Source organism: Daucus carota, chromosome 3 (assembly GCF_001625215.2).
Source record: "Daucus carota subsp. sativus chromosome 3, DH1 v3.0, whole genome shotgun sequence".
Taxonomy (NCBI): Eukaryota; Viridiplantae; Streptophyta; class Magnoliopsida; order Apiales; family Apiaceae; genus Daucus; species Daucus carota.
In genome coordinates this window covers 8,334,295-8,352,138 of record NC_030383.2, presented here as the reverse complement: position 1 = coordinate 8,352,138, position 17,844 = coordinate 8,334,295, and the positions used below count along the sequence as shown (strand labels likewise).

General features: G+C 34.4%; 4 protein-coding genes across 4 annotated transcripts; all 4 read left to right on the top strand.

Annotated features, from left to right (window-relative positions):
* Positions 1-267: 267 nt before the first annotated feature.
* On the top strand, positions 268-6,013 carry LOC108212177 (O-fucosyltransferase 16). The gene is made up of 10 exons (XM_017383906.2): positions 268-613; positions 904-948; positions 1,056-1,152; positions 1,291-1,367; positions 2,420-2,508; positions 2,605-2,788; positions 3,303-3,484; positions 4,215-4,317; positions 4,663-4,994; positions 5,085-6,013. Exons 1-10 carry the CDS (start codon positions 413-415, stop codon positions 5,533-5,535), a joined length of 1,761 nt encoding a protein of 586 aa, XP_017239395.2. The 5' UTR covers positions 268-412; the 3' UTR covers positions 5,536-6,013.
* Positions 6,014-6,582: 569 nt separating this feature from the next.
* On the top strand, positions 6,583-8,032 carry LOC108211211 (uncharacterized). The gene is made up of 2 exons (XM_017382749.2): positions 6,583-6,877; positions 7,254-8,032. The coding sequence occupies exons 1-2, from the start codon at positions 6,728-6,730 to the stop codon at positions 7,884-7,886; spliced, it is 783 nt and encodes a 260-aa protein (XP_017238238.1). The 5' UTR covers positions 6,583-6,727; the 3' UTR covers positions 7,887-8,032.
* A 922-nt stretch (positions 8,033-8,954) lies between these two features.
* LOC108213330 (uncharacterized) lies at positions 8,955-10,102 on the top strand. Its single transcript, XM_017385111.2, has 2 exons — positions 8,955-9,227; positions 9,358-10,102. The coding sequence occupies exons 1-2, from the start codon at positions 9,078-9,080 to the stop codon at positions 9,988-9,990; spliced, it is 783 nt and encodes a 260-aa protein (XP_017240600.1). The 5' UTR covers positions 8,955-9,077; the 3' UTR covers positions 9,991-10,102.
* Positions 10,103-13,606: 3,504 nt separating this feature from the next.
* LOC108213284 (uncharacterized) lies at positions 13,607-14,509 on the top strand. Its single transcript, XM_017385064.2, has one exon. It carries the CDS (start codon positions 13,607-13,609, stop codon positions 14,507-14,509), a length of 903 nt encoding a protein of 300 aa, XP_017240553.2.
* The last annotated feature ends 3,335 nt before the right edge of the window (positions 14,510-17,844 follow it).

Sequence of the window (17,844 nt, the reverse complement as noted above, 5' to 3'; positions counted from 1 at the left end):
AATTATACATAATTTCGCTTTTTATTTTTATCTAAGTAAAGCAATTTATGCCTTACAATCGTTTCGAGCAAAGGAAATATTTATTTTGGCATCAAATCGATACTCCAAATATAGAATTAGAAAAATTAAAATAGAAAAAGCTCCAATATATAAGTCTGATTTAACAGAGCGGGAAAATAAAATTTAAAAATAATAACTGCCCCCTTTGTAGAAAAGAGCTGGGATACGCATTTTTCGGTCCCTTGCAAAATTAGAAAAGCTGTCTCGGAGATCTTTGTCGCCATCGCAATAGTTTAGGTAACAAAGGTCCTCCCTTTTTCTCCGCTATTAATCTATTATGCATATATACATAGATACATGCATGCACCACCAAGTCTATTGATGATGATGATTGTTTGATGCTGCGGTCACCATGCCTTCTCACCGGCGGCGACACCACCACTTCCACCACAGTTACCATCAAAATTACAATCACAATCACAATAACAACTTCTTTCCTTTTATTATTCCGGCATCTATTTTTTCGGGCGTCATCCTCCTCCTCTTCTTTTTCCTTTCTTTTCATGCTCATTTTCCTATCATCACCGATCACCTACCCCGCCCCCATTTCTCGGTACCCTCTCTCTCTCTCCCCCTCCCTCCCTCTCTCCCTCCTTCCCCTCTCCTTATATAGGTTTTGCTTTATGAAGAACAAGTTTAGTGTCAGAATGTGTGAGAACAATTGTTTTGCATTTTTTTTTTATACGCGTTGAACAATTGCTAATTTCGCGTTTTCAAATTTTACAAGTGGCTAAACAATTTTTCTTGCGTGCATGATAACTATTCTGACCAGAGCGTGAATCTGTACATGCATATGTTCTTTGTAAATTTACTTGAAATCTGAATTCGAATTTATATATGCAGTTGCGTTATGGTGCCACTGCTGATGGTGGTAAATCTCGTTTTGTGGTTAGCCCTTTAATCTGACTGCTAATTTTAATTTAATTTGAAATTTGAAATGTTGTCAAGTGAGGTCTAAATTCTGATTGTTCTTTTCGTAATTTGCTGTTAATTAGGATAATGACGATGAGGAAGCGACTGGCCGTGATATTTGGGGATCAGGGTTGTCCAAACACTTCTATGGATGTAGCAATGCCAGCAATCACTTTGCAAGTGGGCTATCTTTTTATATATATAACATCATACATATCCAAATCGGAGTGCAGTAGAATGAACCCGCCAAGCAAATATAATTATTTTTCTCATTTTTAGTAATTAAATTTATTTCGAGTTCTGCTGTTTGGATAACAGAAGCTGAAGAAATCACAGAGGAGAATCGGTACGTGTGCATTGCAACCAGTGGTGGTTTAAACCAACAAAGAACCGGGGTAAAGTTTCTTCTCATTCAAATTGATGTGATAATATGGCAAGTAGATTGTGTTCCACTCCTGTATCGTAATTTTAGTTTGAATAAAGAAGGAAGCAGTGCACTTGTTGATAGAATCTGAAGTTACGGTAATACTATCAAACAAGATTCTTAGTTAATCCTCACTATGTGCCCATAGCATTTCTAACTTCCTAAGTAAAGGGAAATCTGTTAAAATGCTTTAAACAGGTGTGTTCGTACTTGAATTGTTCTAATTTGACTGTTCAGGACAATCTGGCTGGCTAAAGCGATGCCTACTTCAGACCATCTGATTTTATAGTTAATAGTAATTCAGACCATCTTTTATCACAGTGAATACTGTATTTACTTTTTTCTAAAGCTAACTAACACCAATACTTTGCTTTTGTGTAATTAGTTAACACCAGTTTCAAGTACGATTAAAAATGTTATTTATTTTAGGAATGTGCAAGTATCCCTTCTCTGATATGGGAACCCAAGTGCCGAAGAGCTCTTCTTCTTATGTGCCTCATTATCTAAGTTATTCTTTTCATATTTACAAACCATTAAGAATTAACAGATTATGAAAAATTCTTTTACAAAAGTTGGTAGGCTGTGCAAAATGCACTTAGTTTGAGTTCCACTTAATCATCCAACTAATAGAGGTTCGTTTTGTACTTCAGAATGTTCATCACTAGCTAATTGCCTATTTTAGGTAATCTTCAGACATAAATCAGTATTTGCCCATTTGATAATGATTAAAACTTGTTTCATAACTCAAATGTGCCTACATATGTCTGTTTCATGGAATGGTAAAGGGACTTCATAAAATGTTTTAAACTTTACTAGAATGAAAGTAACTTGTCCGGACATTTGGGTGACACTGTAGTGGACTAACACGAACCACATGTACTCTTGGGACAAGTTAATAATGGTCGTGCCTTTTTCCCCCCTGTGTAATTATGTACATATGCTGGGCCTGGCATTTCCTTGTTCATGTTTATATATGAATTTGAGTTAAATTATGATGATAAAAATGTTGCATTCCTTTCTCAGATTACAGATGCTGTTGTTGCTGCTCGCATATTGAATGCTACTCTTGTTGTTCCTATGCTGGACACACGTTCATTTTGGAAGGATTCTAGGTCAATTCTTGAAAGTCATTAACAAAGATGGATTTGGTTATGCAACTGACTGTGGAGACTTTAGATAACGAAGTCTTTATTCTATTTGTAATGCAGTAACTTCTCGCAGATATTTGATGTTGATTGGTTCATATCTTACTTAGCTAATGATGTTAGAATCATAAAAGAATTACCACTTAAGGAAGGGGAGACATGGGATCCATACCACATGCGCGTTCCAAGAAAGTGTACCGAGAGTTGCTATGTAGATCGTGTTCTACCCCAACTTCTTAAAAGACATGTAAGCTATATAATCTGTTTCCTCTCATATATCCTAGCTCTCAGTTTTCAAATAATTTGGTTGTGTGGCATGTGATGATTACATCTCTATATAGTAGCATTACTGATAGGCCTTATTTTGTCCTCTCCTTTTACTTGTTGCTACCTCTAATCGTCTGTAATTTTCTTATGTCCCTATCATTGTCATTTGTTTCCATTATCATGCATGTAAATGCATAGTGTATGCTGTAAATAGTATTACAGTGAGTTTAGTTATCATAGGTGATGTTACTTCTCTGGAAGAGTGCTTGCTTTATTAACTTGAGTTGCAAGCCTGTCACAGAAAGACTTTAGATTCTTAATTAGATAGCTTTGGTCTTTGGAATTTCAAAAACGTTCTTTAGATTGTAAGCCTTATCATAGAGGAATAGAGTGTCAAAACTTTGTTCATTTGCTCTTGTGCAAGTCTCTGGCTGTGAATTGGCTTTATTGGATCAAGTTTATTTTCCTAATAGTACAGACTAATGTTTGGACAGGCTGTTCTGCTCACCAAGTTTGACTACAGACTCTCTAATAGGTTGGAGACAGATTTGCAGAAACTCAGATGCAGAGTAAATTACCACGCCTTGAAGTACACTGATCCTATAATTAAAATGGGTGAGAAATTGGTCATGAGAATGAGGTCTATGAACACACATTACATTGCCCTTCACCTGAGGTAGTTTGGCTGATCTTTCCTATTGATTTTTTGTCTTTTATCTGACCAATAATATTAATGCTATTTGTTTTCTCCTTTTTGGTTTATCTTAATGTTGCACATCACTTACAATTGCACTATTTAGAATATGCATATGACATTACTATGTTTATTGTGTGATTATGCCTTGATTGTTCGATTAATGATTACTGCTTTATGAGGTAGTTAGGATACTGACCGACTGGTTTAAGGGTAACTTGGTATGACTTTTCTAAATAAAAACACAACTCCAATAATAAATTTTAATTAGTGATGTTTTGGTGAGATCATGAATGATTCGCACAGAGAAGGTTAGGGTTTCTATGATTTAAAACATCCTAGTACATGGTTGGACTAGGAGATTTGTCATTTGTTTGTAATTTTATTAGACTTCTGATTTACTGTTCACGTTCTTTCTATATTTAGTGTGTCCTTTCGATTTCCGACAGCTGCACCCTCAATCAATCCCACCAGCATATTTTGTCCCTCTAATGAGTTCTCTCTTTATTCAACAATATGTTTTTATAATTTGCTATATTTTAGTGCACTCTTGGCTATATATAACTTTCTTGTCTGTTTTCTTTTCTCTACTGGAGTTGTTAAAGCATAACGACTCACTTGGAAACCTATGCTGTTGTTTGTTGTCTTTTTAATCATCAATATTGTAATTGTAATGAGATATCCTTATGCGATAGCATGTTTCCTGTATCAGGTTTGAACCTGATATGCTTGCATTCTCAGGTTGCTACTATGGTGGAGGAGAGAGGGAGAGAAATGAACTGGGCAAAATACGTAGAAGGTGGAAAACATTGCACGTAGGTTTCATAATTTTGTTTGGTTTGTATAATCTAAAACTTTGTTTTAGGGTCTGATAAATATATTTGCTGAGCCCAGTTTTAAACGAGCGTTCAAAATTGGTTTTAAACATGTTAAACTTTGTTGCAAGGACTTGGATGATGAGTTGTTTCATCTAAACGAGTTTAAAAGATACAATACTGATTGAAAGCTAATGCCACCTTTGGTGTTATAAATATGCTTATACAGTGACAAGTCATGAATTTTAATCTCAAACCTGTCTTTGCACACAAGTTTATTTTATGTAGACCAAAGTAATTAAGCAGGTTTACAATTATTTGATAATATCTTCTTTGATTATACAGATTAGAGACCCAGATAAGGTCAGAAGGCTAGGGAGATGCCCACTTACTCCTGAAGAAGTAGGTCTGATGTTGAGAGCACTGGGTTACGGTAAAGATGTTCATGTTTATGTTGCTTCAGGCGAAGTATATCGAGGAGAAGAGACATTGGCTCCCCTGAAGGCACTCTTCCCAAATTTTCATTCAAAATACACCATAACCAGCAAGGAAGAGTTGGAACCATTTGCTCCGTTCTCTTCTCGCATGGCTGCACTGGATTATATAGTATGTGATGAAAGCAACGTATTCGTTACCAATAACAATGGCAATATGGCTAAAATTTTAGCTGGAAGGAGGTACACTGGTTTTAATTTGGTCATGATAATTTAAAACAAGTCCTTAGTACTGATTTTGTAGTATGTGTATATTAATTTGGGTGCTTGCAGGCGATATTTTGGGCATAAACCTACCATTCGTCCGAATAACAGAAAACTCTCCATGTTGTTTATGAACCGTGAGAACATGACTTGGGATGAATTTGCTTCTGCAGTTCGTAAGTGTCAAAAAGGATTTATGGGGGAACCCAAGGAACTGAGTCCAGGCAAGGGCGAGTTTCATGAGAACCCTTCTGCCTGTATATGTGAAGATTTTACAGGCAAAGAAGTGGCTGAGTCAAATCTGCGTAAATTTGGCATGGGTAAGAGCTCAACATGGGCAGATTTGAATGCCACAGTTGATGACGAAAGTAATGACAATGAGACAGATCTGCCTGATCAGGAAGAAGTAGAAGATGATACCAGTGGCTCTCAAGAAAATAGTCAGTTAAACAAAACACAAACTGATATTAATGCTTCCACAGTTGCAGAGCCAGAGTTGGAACATATGCTTTCAGATTAATCACTGAAACTTTTCTTCTGAAATTCAACCTGTTGCAATATTTTTAACCAGTATTACAAGGGTAAGTAGTTGTCTTCATTTATCTGGTATCATTGCTTTGTCCTGCTGAATGACCAAGTGAAGATGAAAAAGCTGCCGTGGAGTACTGAAATACAGAAACCAGTCACTCGATGAGAATGCAATGTAAATACATACAGGGAGCTGCTGCTTCCATTTCTCAGCAAGAAGATTCTTGGTTCATCTATACACAGTTCACCTATACTTTGAGTTAGACAAACCATGTAGACGATTTTGTACAGAAGCTCGTAGCTAAATTCCTAGGCTGCAGACAGTGAGAAACAAACTGCTGCAAATGTAGTTTCCTTGTCTATGTTAAACCAAGTGTAAATTGTTTGCAAGGCAGATCAAAAACACTATAAGTTGTAACTTCATCATTTTACTGTAATACACAAGTTAACCATAGGCCAGTATCTCTTATTCTAAACGTGTGGAACATCTTTTGTCCTTGTGATAATTAATGTATTAGCCTACTCATGTTTATTTTAATGCAGAGCCGGCTTAAATTACTAGTAATTGCTTGTGATGGAAACATGAAACCCTGTGTATCAGGGTGTATCCTTAAAATTTTAAATCAATTTACGGGGTGTATTCGATTAGGATTTTAATGGATTATTTTTAGTGTATGGATTTAATGGATTGTATGTGATTTTGATTTTATGCGGATTCTTGATCAAATGTCGCAGAGTTGATAGGATTTAAGCACAATGCTTCAAAATCTCATTGATTTTGATGGGATTTCAAAAAACTTGAAATACACCGAAAAATGCCACAAAATCCATCATTTTATGAAATTCAAAAAAATCCATCAGCATTTAAATACCATCAGATTTTAGTGGATTTTAAATAATCCCAATTGAATATCATTAGATTTTAAAGTATAATTTAAAATCCCAATTGAATACCACCAGATTTTGCAGCATAATTTAAAATCCCGATCGAATATCTCAAGATTTTAATAGATTTCAAACAATCCAAATCGAATACCCTTTGGATTTCATAAATGCAAAAAAATATTTAAAATTCCAATCCAATACACATAATTGCGTTGCTTAGATAGCTAATCAAAATTTAGTGATCCGATTGAATCGAAAGCGGATCAGATCAGGGAGTTCCAGAGCATCAGTCTTGGTAAATGGCTGGATTATTCGACAAACAAGCGGAGGTATACTTGGACGCAAGGCCAAATTATCCGGCTGAATGGTACTCGATGCTCGCTGATCGGACCCTTTCTCACTCTCTTGCTTGGGATGTCGGCACCGGCAACGGCCAAGCTGCTATTGCTGTTAGTTTCTTCTTATCTCTATAATATCTCACCTTTACCATTCAAATTATCTGTATTAAATTTTATCCTAATTTGACTAATTTGTTTTAGATTAAGGAGATTAATGCTATATGATTTAGCGTTTTTGCTTTACAAATTGTATAATTTCATTGGCTGGTTAGTGCTTTTTGCTCTTGATTGAGATTCTTTGGTATATTTTGTCCCTAATTAGCTTGAGATAAGTTCTAGTTCAGCTGTAGAGCGTATTTTTTGAAACTAAACTTTAATTATCACTATATAACTTTTTCCTCTTGATTGAGATTCTTTGGTATATTTAAGTGAGGACAATTGAAAGAGGCAGTAATTTGAATTTAGCTTATGGTTTTTCTTTTACAAGGTTGCTGAACATTACAAAAAAGTTATTGGAACTGATGTGAGTGAAGCTCAGCTGAAATGTGCTACACAACACCCTCGAGTGCAGTACATACAAACCCCGTTATCTCTTTCTGATGATGAAATAGTCTCGTTGATCGGTGGTGAAGGTTCTGTAGATTTAGTCACTGTAGCTCAAGCTGTACACTGGTTTGATCTCCCCAAATTCTACTCAACTGTCACTCGTCTTCTCAGGAAACCAGGAGGCTTATTCGCAGTTTGGGGATACAATGACATTGTTGTTAGTCCTACATTTGATCCTGTAATGAAGCGATTTCATGCCACAACACTTCCTTACTGGAATCCAAATATCAAACACATATTTGATGGATACCAAACTCTTCCATTTCCTTTTCAAGATGTTGGGTTGGGCTGCAAAGGCAAGCCATTGCAACTTGACATACCGAAGCAACTCTCATTCGAGGGGTTTATTAGGATGTTGAAATCTTGGTCAGCGGTTACTACAGCCAAGGAAAAGGGGGTGGATCTGTTACCAGAGGATATGGTTAAAGACTTTGAGACGGCATGGGGTGGCCCTAATCTGGTTAGATCAGTTGCCTATAAGGCGTTTATGCTTGCAGGAACACCTCTAGAGTGAGGTTTGTTGTGTACTCTTTCATGTTGCTACTACAATCAGAGATATTGTAGATTAAAAATTGTGAACCTGTCAACTGCTAAACCAATACTCTGTAATCGCTTTTCTTTATCTGTAATCTATCTACTGGGATAATGATTCCGAGGACACCACTCTTCTCCCTTTATAGACCTGGTCATATATGTCGCTGGAGTTGTTTTTTTCTTTTTGACATACGTTACTGGCGTTGTGAGATCTGTTAGTATCTGAACCTGAGGCAATGCAACTGATACGACTCTTCTCTCCTAAGTCCTAACAAAAGAGTTTAGTGTTCAAAATGAACATGACTCGGGATGATATTGCCTCTGGAGTTTGTACGTGTCAAAAAAGGTTTTTGGGGGAAACCAAGGAACTGAAACTAGGCAAGGGCATATTTTATGAATACCCTTCTGCCTGTATATTTGAAGATGACAGAACTGCTGTGAATTATTGAAACGTTAAAATACACAAATTATTTCCTCGATGAGATGAAATTAAAACATGGGGACCTGTTACTTTTGCTTCTCAGCAAGAAGATTCTTGCTTCATTTCCAGACAATTTGTCTCTACTTTTAAGTTAGAAAAACCCTGTAGATAATTTTTGTACAGGAGCTTGTAGTTATAGGTGAGCAGGTAAATTCATGAATCCCAACTGTTGATCTTGTAGCATAAAGATTAACCATAGGATTAGCAAGCCAGTTCCTTTATTCTGTGCGTGGACCCTTTTTCTCCTTGGAATAATCAATGCAATTGCGCACGCATGTATACTTTAATGCAACGCAGGCTTAAAATAGTACTCCCTCCGGTATATATCGGGGGACGGGGACGCGGCACAGACTTTAATGCTCCTGCAAAGTGTAGTTGTGCAATCTATTTTTAAATTTTTTCTTTTCTGAATTAAAATTTGGATGTTATATTTTTATACAGAAAAAGAAAAATCGCAAAAATAAGTTACGGAACTATATTTTATAAGAGCATTGAAATGCGTGTCGAGCAGTTAAAAAAACGTATAGAATTAAATGAGACAGATGGAGTATATAAAAACTGATTGCTTTGATGGAAAGTCGTGTATGCTACAATATTAAAGTAATATTGTAAATTCTGGATCTGCTTGAATTGAAAGCAGATCAGAGGGGTTCAAGCATCAGTTGCATTACTTGATCGACGACTAAAGAAATGGCTGGATTGTTCGACAAACAAGCAGAGGTATACTTGAACGCAAGGCCAAGTTATCCAGCCGGATGGTATTCCATGCTCGCGGATCAGACCCTCTGTCACTCTTTTGCTTGGGATGTCGGCACTGGCAACGGCCAAGCTGCTATTGCTGTTAGTTTCTTCACATCTCTATTATCCACATTATGTTATCATGTTGATATGTTCTCTTAGATTAACAATTCTAAATAATTTAAAAGCCACCTTAATTGAAATTCAGCTTATGGTTTTTGCTTTTGACAAGGCTGCTGAACACTATGGAAAAGTCATTGGAACCGATGTGAGTGAAGCTCAGCTGAGATATGCTACGCCACACCCTCGAGTGCAATACATACAAACCCCTTTATCCCTGTCTGAAGATGAGATAGTCTCCTTAATCGGTGGCGAAGATTCAGTAGATTTAGTCACTGTAGCTCAAGCAGTACACTGGTTTGATCTCCCCAAATTCTACTCAATTGTGACTCGTGTACTTAGGAAACCAGGAGGCTTATTCGCAGTCTGGGGATACAAGGACATTTTTGTGAGTCCTACATTTGATCCTGTAATGAAGCGATTTCGTGACACAGTACTTCCTTACTGGAACCAAAATGTGAAATACATATTTGATGGCTACCAAAGTCTTCCATTTCCTTTCCAAGATGTTGGGTTGGGTTGTGAAGGGAAGCCATTGCAACTTAAAATCTCGCAAGAAATCTCATTTGAGGGGTTTATTGGAGTGTTGAAATCTTGGTCAGCAGTTACTACAGCCAAGGAAAATGGGGTGGATCTGTTAGCAGAGGATATGGTTAGAAATTTTGAGAGTGCGTGGGGTGGCTCTGATTTGGTTAGATCAGTCACCTATACGGCGTTTATGCTTGCAGGAAAACCTCTAGAGTGAGGTTTGATATTGTATTTGTACTATTTCATGTTGCGGAAGGGATTGTTAACCGAGAATTTGATGGATTATTTTTAATCTATAAATTTTAATAAATTATATATGGTTATGATTTTATGTGGATTTTTAATAATATACGGCAGATTGAAGTTTATGTTTTATGGGGGTTATATAGCTAATTCATCACTAATCTCGTTAAAAACATACAACTGGGTCATGATGTTGAAAAAACTTTCAAACACATCATCAAGTAATTAAAAACTTATATACGCGTCACTCTCTGTCAGTTCCGTTAATTACTTAACAAAAAATTTTAAAACTTTTTAAAAAATATGAAAAAATTCTTAAAAAATGATTTTTTTTTAAAAATAAAGAACTTAAAAAATTCCGAAAAAAATTCAAAAATCTTAAAAGAATTTGAAAAAAATTAGGCGGCAATTTTCTTTTCCGGATTTTAGAATATTTGAAAAGAACAAAAAAGAAGCTTGCCACTTTTTGTTTCCCATTTTCTTAAATTTTTGATTTTACTCAAATTTTTCAAAAAAATAAAAATATCAGATTTTGTTGAATTTTTTCAGATTTTTCAAATATTATTTTGCATTTTTTATTATTTTTTTGGTTTTTTTGTATTTTTTTTTTTTTTGAATTTTCCGTTAAGTAATTAACGGAACTGATGAAAATGATACTTTTGAAAGTTTTTAATTATTTGGTAATGCGTTTGAAAGTTTTTTCAATAACATGACCCAGTTGCATGTTTTGAGCGAGGTTAGTGATGAATTAGCTATTTAACCTGTTTTATCGGTAAGGTAGAACAAGTTCTGTGATAAAATTTACACTTTGATTTCCCGAGACATGAGCTATCTAATATTTTATATTCATCGAGAAAAGTACGAACATAACAAGGACTTATATTAATAGCCACATACGGTTTGAAAAATCAACGATTCAATTGATTAATTCTCTCAAAAGTGTCTCCCATTTTTTAAATTTCATTCATTATTATAAATTTTTTTAGATGACATATATGATAAATTAAAATAATATATTCAATTAATCATCATCTCCGCTCACTTTTTGATTTTACGATCATGTACATGTAACCAACGATGCCGTATTCTCGAGGGCAAGTGTGTAAAACGATTCTCATTGAGTAAATAATAAATCGGCAAGTGTGGATGACTCAAGAATGATAACACACTTTACTTTCATCTCTGGAACATATCTGCAAAAATCAACGTGGAGAATCATATCTGTAATCCTCCTGATTTCCGGAGTTTAAAGGAAAAATATCGAATTAGATATCTTAATCAACTTCTCAGCTTTGACCTTGAATGTAGTGCTCGAGCATCGCGCACGAACAGATCACGAGTTTACTAAGTTTATTTTCTCTCGGTTTAAGTTTCAATAATTATACAGGGGCTATGCATATTCCTTTCAAGTTATTTATCTAAGTATAGTCTTTATCTGAGTAGTTTTGAACCTATCTACATTATCAATCTTAAACTCCTCCACATTTCAAAAAAAAAATAATCTTAAACTCCTACAGATCATTAATTATGATTTAATTTTGACATCATACGGTTAAAGATTCAGTATTATTCGGTGTTCGCATTTTCTTCATGAGGGATTCAACAATAATGTATCAAAATTTGGTTTATTAATCGATTTATTATAGTTTCTCTTATAAATATTTTCTTAATATTTAGGAGTAAGTAATTATTTAAGGAACTATTTTTGTGTAATTTTCCTAACTAAACGAGTACTAACATTGATTAACTTTTCATGATTGGGTCATGATTATATAGAAATAAAAAAGTACACAAAATCTCCTAGAAATCTGTTTAAATTCTGCTTAAGAAAATATTTCGCGTATATACACACAGTAGGGCACTAATAATTGGCAGATTTTATATAATTGCTCAATAATTAGTTGGAAATTGGCATATTACATTTGGGAGCGAACTCTTGTTTCCTGAATAACTAAAGTAATTGCATTTTTTTTTTATAATTATAAATATGACTTATAATTTTATAAATGTATATATGTTTTAGAAAATTTTCAATAAACTCTTGACCACTAAAACTATTCAACCGTGATCGTATCCATACTTATACACATAATAAACTAAAATGTTTGTATTCACTTGGATGAAAAGGACGAGAAAAGATAAAAAGTTATCAAAATTTGTGGAAAAAAAAGAAAATATGATATATAATGACTAAATGTGACTAATTAACTTAAGTTTCTTATGACGAAATTTGTAGTGAATATGATGAATAGTGAAATGTGTGTTTTTATCCGTGGGTAAGATTTCTAGTTTAAATAATTAAAATGAAATCATTGAAAGAATAAAAATTATAAATTTTTCTAATCATTTAAAATTTAGAATATAAATTTCACTCTATTCTCCTTCTCTTCTCTCCCATCCAAGTTCCCAGTATAAATTCGGCTGAAAATACTTCGATACTTTTTTCTTGTCATTTCGATGCGTGCAAAGATGGGATCTAAACCTAGCTATTTGACTCTGCAATCTGCATGGCGCAACACCCATTTCTAGAAGTATATAGCCAACATGCCAGATTCGTGATGGAATATGCGCCTATCAAAACTTATTCAGCAGATCACTACTACAGAGCACATTTATATTTTAAGATTTATTCTTATTATTAAAGAAACAAGATATGCAGCAATATTCGTTTCATTTCACTTGATCAAAACTCATTATTAATTTTTAATTACTTTGTTAATGATTCATGTATACATATATTTCTAAATACCTCTAACGGTACATATACGTAGATACAAAAAGTCACGTCTAAATATACACACTGTGAGCGTTAGGTAGGAGCTGATGCAACTATCCCCTGCTTATCTGTTATGTTTCCAGGCCATGGCACCATGATTTGCTGAATACTTGCATTAATTACTCACTCAATTTAAAACCAGTAACAGGACATTCACTCATTCAGAAAAAAGATTCCAAGTCATCGTTGCCAAGTGGACATGTTGAATATCACCACTTAGCTGTCAATCCACACGCTTTCTACCTGAGCAAACTCAATTAAATTCCACAGGTTTCACATAATCTAATCCAAACATGTTGCGAGTTCTAAATTTATTCATACTTGCAATTCGGAATTTATATCTCGACAAACAGTTCGTTTCGTTTACGGCTCGAGGAAGATCATACCTGCTATTAACCACCACCTGCTTCCTTCACATTGCTGCATCTCTTTTGTTATGAATAGAGAATACCAATGTAAGCTCAAGTGAGCTGGCGGATCCAGTAATTAACAATCAATCAATCTGGCTAATTAACTAAATTTAGAGTACTAATTAATCTGGCAGCTGAGCGTGTAAAATGCACGTGGAGCACATCGGTATAGACGAACTGATCCAAAACAATTACTGCGAATACAGCACAGCCAGCCAACAATCTCTCTAATTATTCGCGGATCCAGTTCCCCTGTTTCCTTGTATCCGCGTTCTACACTTCTTATATAAATACACACTTGAACCAAACTACATTCATCCCATACTTCATCATCTCAGCTAATTATCCTCTGCATTTTTCGGTTGCACAAAAAATACTAGACAAACATGAGTACAAAGCTAAAAATGGTGGCTAATTTTCGTCGATCGCTTTCTTTTCCGAATCAGCCATCACCTAAGCCACCACAGAGGAAGAAAACCTTCCATGTCAGATCAACGAGTCTGCCATGCAGCACTCATCCTCTTGTTTCCCAGCTCAAGGACTCGATATCCGACCTCAAAACCTCGATTTCCAAGCCAGATAATCGGAATTCAGCTTGGATTTGTGATGCCCTGTGCCAGCTCAAATCAGTTCATGAGTCACTTGACGATCTTCTTCAGCTGCCTCAAACTCGTGAGGCGCTAAGAGAGCGAAGCGCTTGGGTAGAGAAGGTTCTAGAAGATTTTCTCCGGTTCGTGGATGTTTATGGAATATTTCAGGCTTTGGTCTTGACGTTGAGGCAAGAACATATGGCGGCGCAGATGGCTGTGAGGAGAAGAGATGACTCTAAGAATGCTCTGTACGTGAAGGCCTTGAAGAAAATGAGTAAAGAAATGTGTGGCCTAATGTCTTCACTTCAAACCATGGGAAAATCTTGGAATTTGGAGCAGAGAACCTTGTCTATGTTTGATAATGGTGATGCTGAAATCGAACAAATTATTATGGATGTTAATCAAGTCACAATTATGGTGTCAGCTGCCCTTTTTAGCGGAATTTCAGCCTCGTTTTCCTCGCAACAAACGACGTGGAAGGGACTGAGATTACCCAAGAAGCAAGTGAAGATGGAGGAAAATATTCAAGAATTGGAACAGGTTGGAGCAGAGAGTTCGTGGGCTCTGAGCAAGAAAGGTGATGACAAGGTGAAGACACTGGTGAAGAAAATGCATGAAATGGAGGATTGTTTGTGTGGCATTGAATGTGGAGCTGAGAAATTATTCAGAAGTTTGATTAATTCTAGGGTTTCAATGCTCAATGTCCTCACACAATAGTCCAGGAGAAAGCAAATAAATCAAATTTGGCATGCATGTATTGATGATTAGTGATCATATCAGATTTTAAGCTCACATACATATATACTTTTGATCTGTAAATTATACTTAGATTCCTTTACATAAATAAATTTGCAACTCTTTTCTGATTCAATTTCTCCGGACCTCTAACAATTTAGAACCAATACCCAAGTAATATCAACTCCATACAGCAAATCATATTATTAATCTCCCTATCTGTTTTAATGAGATTTGGGGCCTTGGCCCCTGATATGAAGGTTAGTTATGAGGCAGGTGCAGCAGGCATACTTCCCATCTAACCGAATATGGTCCCTAGAACAGCCAAGCGCACAATGAATTTGTGTGGGGAAAAATTGAAAATTCTTCGATACATCTGCAAGGCTTAGACTAGCGGATACCCCCAACCTTTAGGCGTTTGACCGTCATTAAAATTCGAAAAGAGTTGGACATGGATGTTCTTCAAGAGACTTTCTGGTTTTAATTAGTAAAGCTGAATGAGTAACCTGCAGGATTACCATTTACCATCAATATTATAAGTACATAGAAAAGTACATAAAATTCTAAATTTTTCTGAAATAAGCCCTTATTTTTTTGTCAAATAATGAATATAAAATATTTCTTTAATAATCTTTATTTAAAAAATATAAAAATATATTTTTTTTAAAGATAAGGGTTTATATTTTTATATAAGCCGTTGCCGCACTAGTATGCACTATGCTGTAAAAAGAACAGGGTTTCCGGAGTTCAGTGAACATATGCGCATCAAATCACACCATGCAAAAGGCCCGTAATTTTGGAAGTACTAGTCGAACTAATGAAGAAAAATAATTGAATATCAAAATAGAGATTAAATAAGTGGAGCAAGAACTGACATGTGATCTGGAATTGTAGCTCCTAACAGAAAAATAATTGAAGAACAGTGGAGAAAAAACAGTTAAGCAAGTAAGACGCACATGCATATTGTTGGGGGCACGATATATAAAACTAAAGCATACAGATGCTTTGGTTCCAACTATCAACTTAGAGCAAGTCCAACACTATGGTAAGAGGTTCCCTAAAAATATTATAAAATAATATGTCTTAGTGATTTAGCACAAGATTTATCACATGAGTTCCAATACTATTCCCTATATCCATTCCCTATTATTATAATAATATTAAATAGTGGAGGAGAGAGGGAAAAAAGAGAGAGGGAAATGATGTGGAGGAGAGAGGGAAATGAATATTTTAATGATAAAAATAGTTTAGAAGTGGCTAGCATATTCTAAAAATAGGGAAGAGAAGGCTTGTGCTAGTGATTTAGTACATCACTAGCATAGTGTTGGAGTGCAATTTTATCCCATATTCCCTATTTTTGGATTTAAGACTTGATTTAGCACACCTATTGGACTTGCTCTTATAATTGAAGGGCAGATTATCAAAGTACTAATATTTAAGTAACTCACAGGTGTTTCTACTTGGAGCTTTATGGCATGTTCGTTTGATGACTTGAATCATTCCATCTTCATATCATTGTCTTTGCCTGCCCTCCCTTTATCACCCTTTAAATTTCATCCACAATTTAATTTATGCATGTGTTACATAATTGAGCATGAGGTTCGGGTACTAGTGTTCATCAACCACCAACTCTCTGTAAAATTAAAATGGTATTTTGCTCACTCAATAAAGTTAAAAGAGTAAGACTATATTTTTTTTTATAAAATCATTAAATAACAAGTTCTTCAAATTAATTTAGTAAAATTACCAATATCTTGTCGCTACCTCATGTATGATAAGATAGTGGGGTCGTTTGAGTTAACTTAAAAGAAACGACTTCTTGCTTATAATAAAGACGGGGAGTAGAAGTGAGAAGTAAATAAGTTAATAAAATGTTTGGAAAAAAAGCAGAAGCTGTGAGAGAAGCTAGCATTCTTAGCTTCTTAAAAGTGCTTCTACTTCTTTACACAAACGGGTCAAGAAAAGCAGAAGTCAGAAGCAGCTTCTGCTTCCTGCAAACAAACACCACCAGTATCTCCTATGAGAAAAGGAGCATCTCGATGATAAAAGATTTAGCTAAATTTATGTTAGATGACAACTAGGTATCGTTTAGCGGCACTTTTAAATATCATTTAAACAATTCTATTACTCCAACCATCTATTTCCTTAACAAAAAAATATAGTCAACCATATATCGTTATTTATATTTGTTGAATAAGAAAGCCTTATGTATAATTTCATATATCAATCCCCTTAACAAAAAGCTAATGGAATCATTTTAGTCAATCAAAAAGCTTGTGGAATCATTTTAGCTAATCAATATAACATCATTATACCTATTGTTCTTAAAATGTATTAATTAAACTTATAAATTACTTACAATTATATTAACATTTAGTATGATTACATATCAGATATGTAAAACATCAATCAATATATTTATATAAATGAGAAGCGAGATACGTTTAAGTGGCGCCTCTAAGATAGCTCTATTCTATTTTTTCTGGAATTTTTGAAATATAAATTTCAGTATTTGAAGAAAATTTCAAAACTAACTTTTTCAATTTTGAAATTTTTAGAAGCCAGTTTCAAATAATAATATTTTGGTAAGTTCTATTTTTCTAATTTTCTGAAATTTTGATTTATATTCGAATCATTAGAAGAAAGTTTAAGATTATAATATTTGGTCTTCCAAGACTCTGTGCATTTCATTGTGCTGATTTAAATCTAGTGACTTCTTAGGTTTATTTTTAATGATTCTAGTATGTCATTATGTCTATAAGAAATTTTTGATGTCGAATAACTAACTCTAATTTTGTGTAACAAATTTTTGGAATCCAGTGCTTTTGACTAATTAACACTCGTTGTTAGTAGTTTACTTCATTTAAACATTTTTCGTTGAGGATTAATCACTTTTTATTTATCCCTTTTAGTAAAAAGTTTCTCCTATATTTTACATTTATATCTTTGTGTTATCATTTTGGTATTAAACATTCTAATCAAGATTAAAATGATTTGTTTATATTGTGCAACGGTAATGAATTGAATATTAAATTTTTGTTATTTATGTTATCATTTTGGTATTGAACATCCTAATAAAGGTGGACATGACTTGTTTATTTGTGAAAACATTAGATGTTTGAAAAAGACATTTAATTAAATTAGTTGGACCATCATATACAAAAAAATCGGATAAATAAATATTCAACTTTAAAAAATGAACTAATTTAAATGAAAAAATTGAAAACGTTACTAATATAAAAAATTTATAGTTAATTTTAACATAACCATTTAAAAAGTTATCCGCCACTGGTTTGTCATCTTAAGGCAAAATTCAC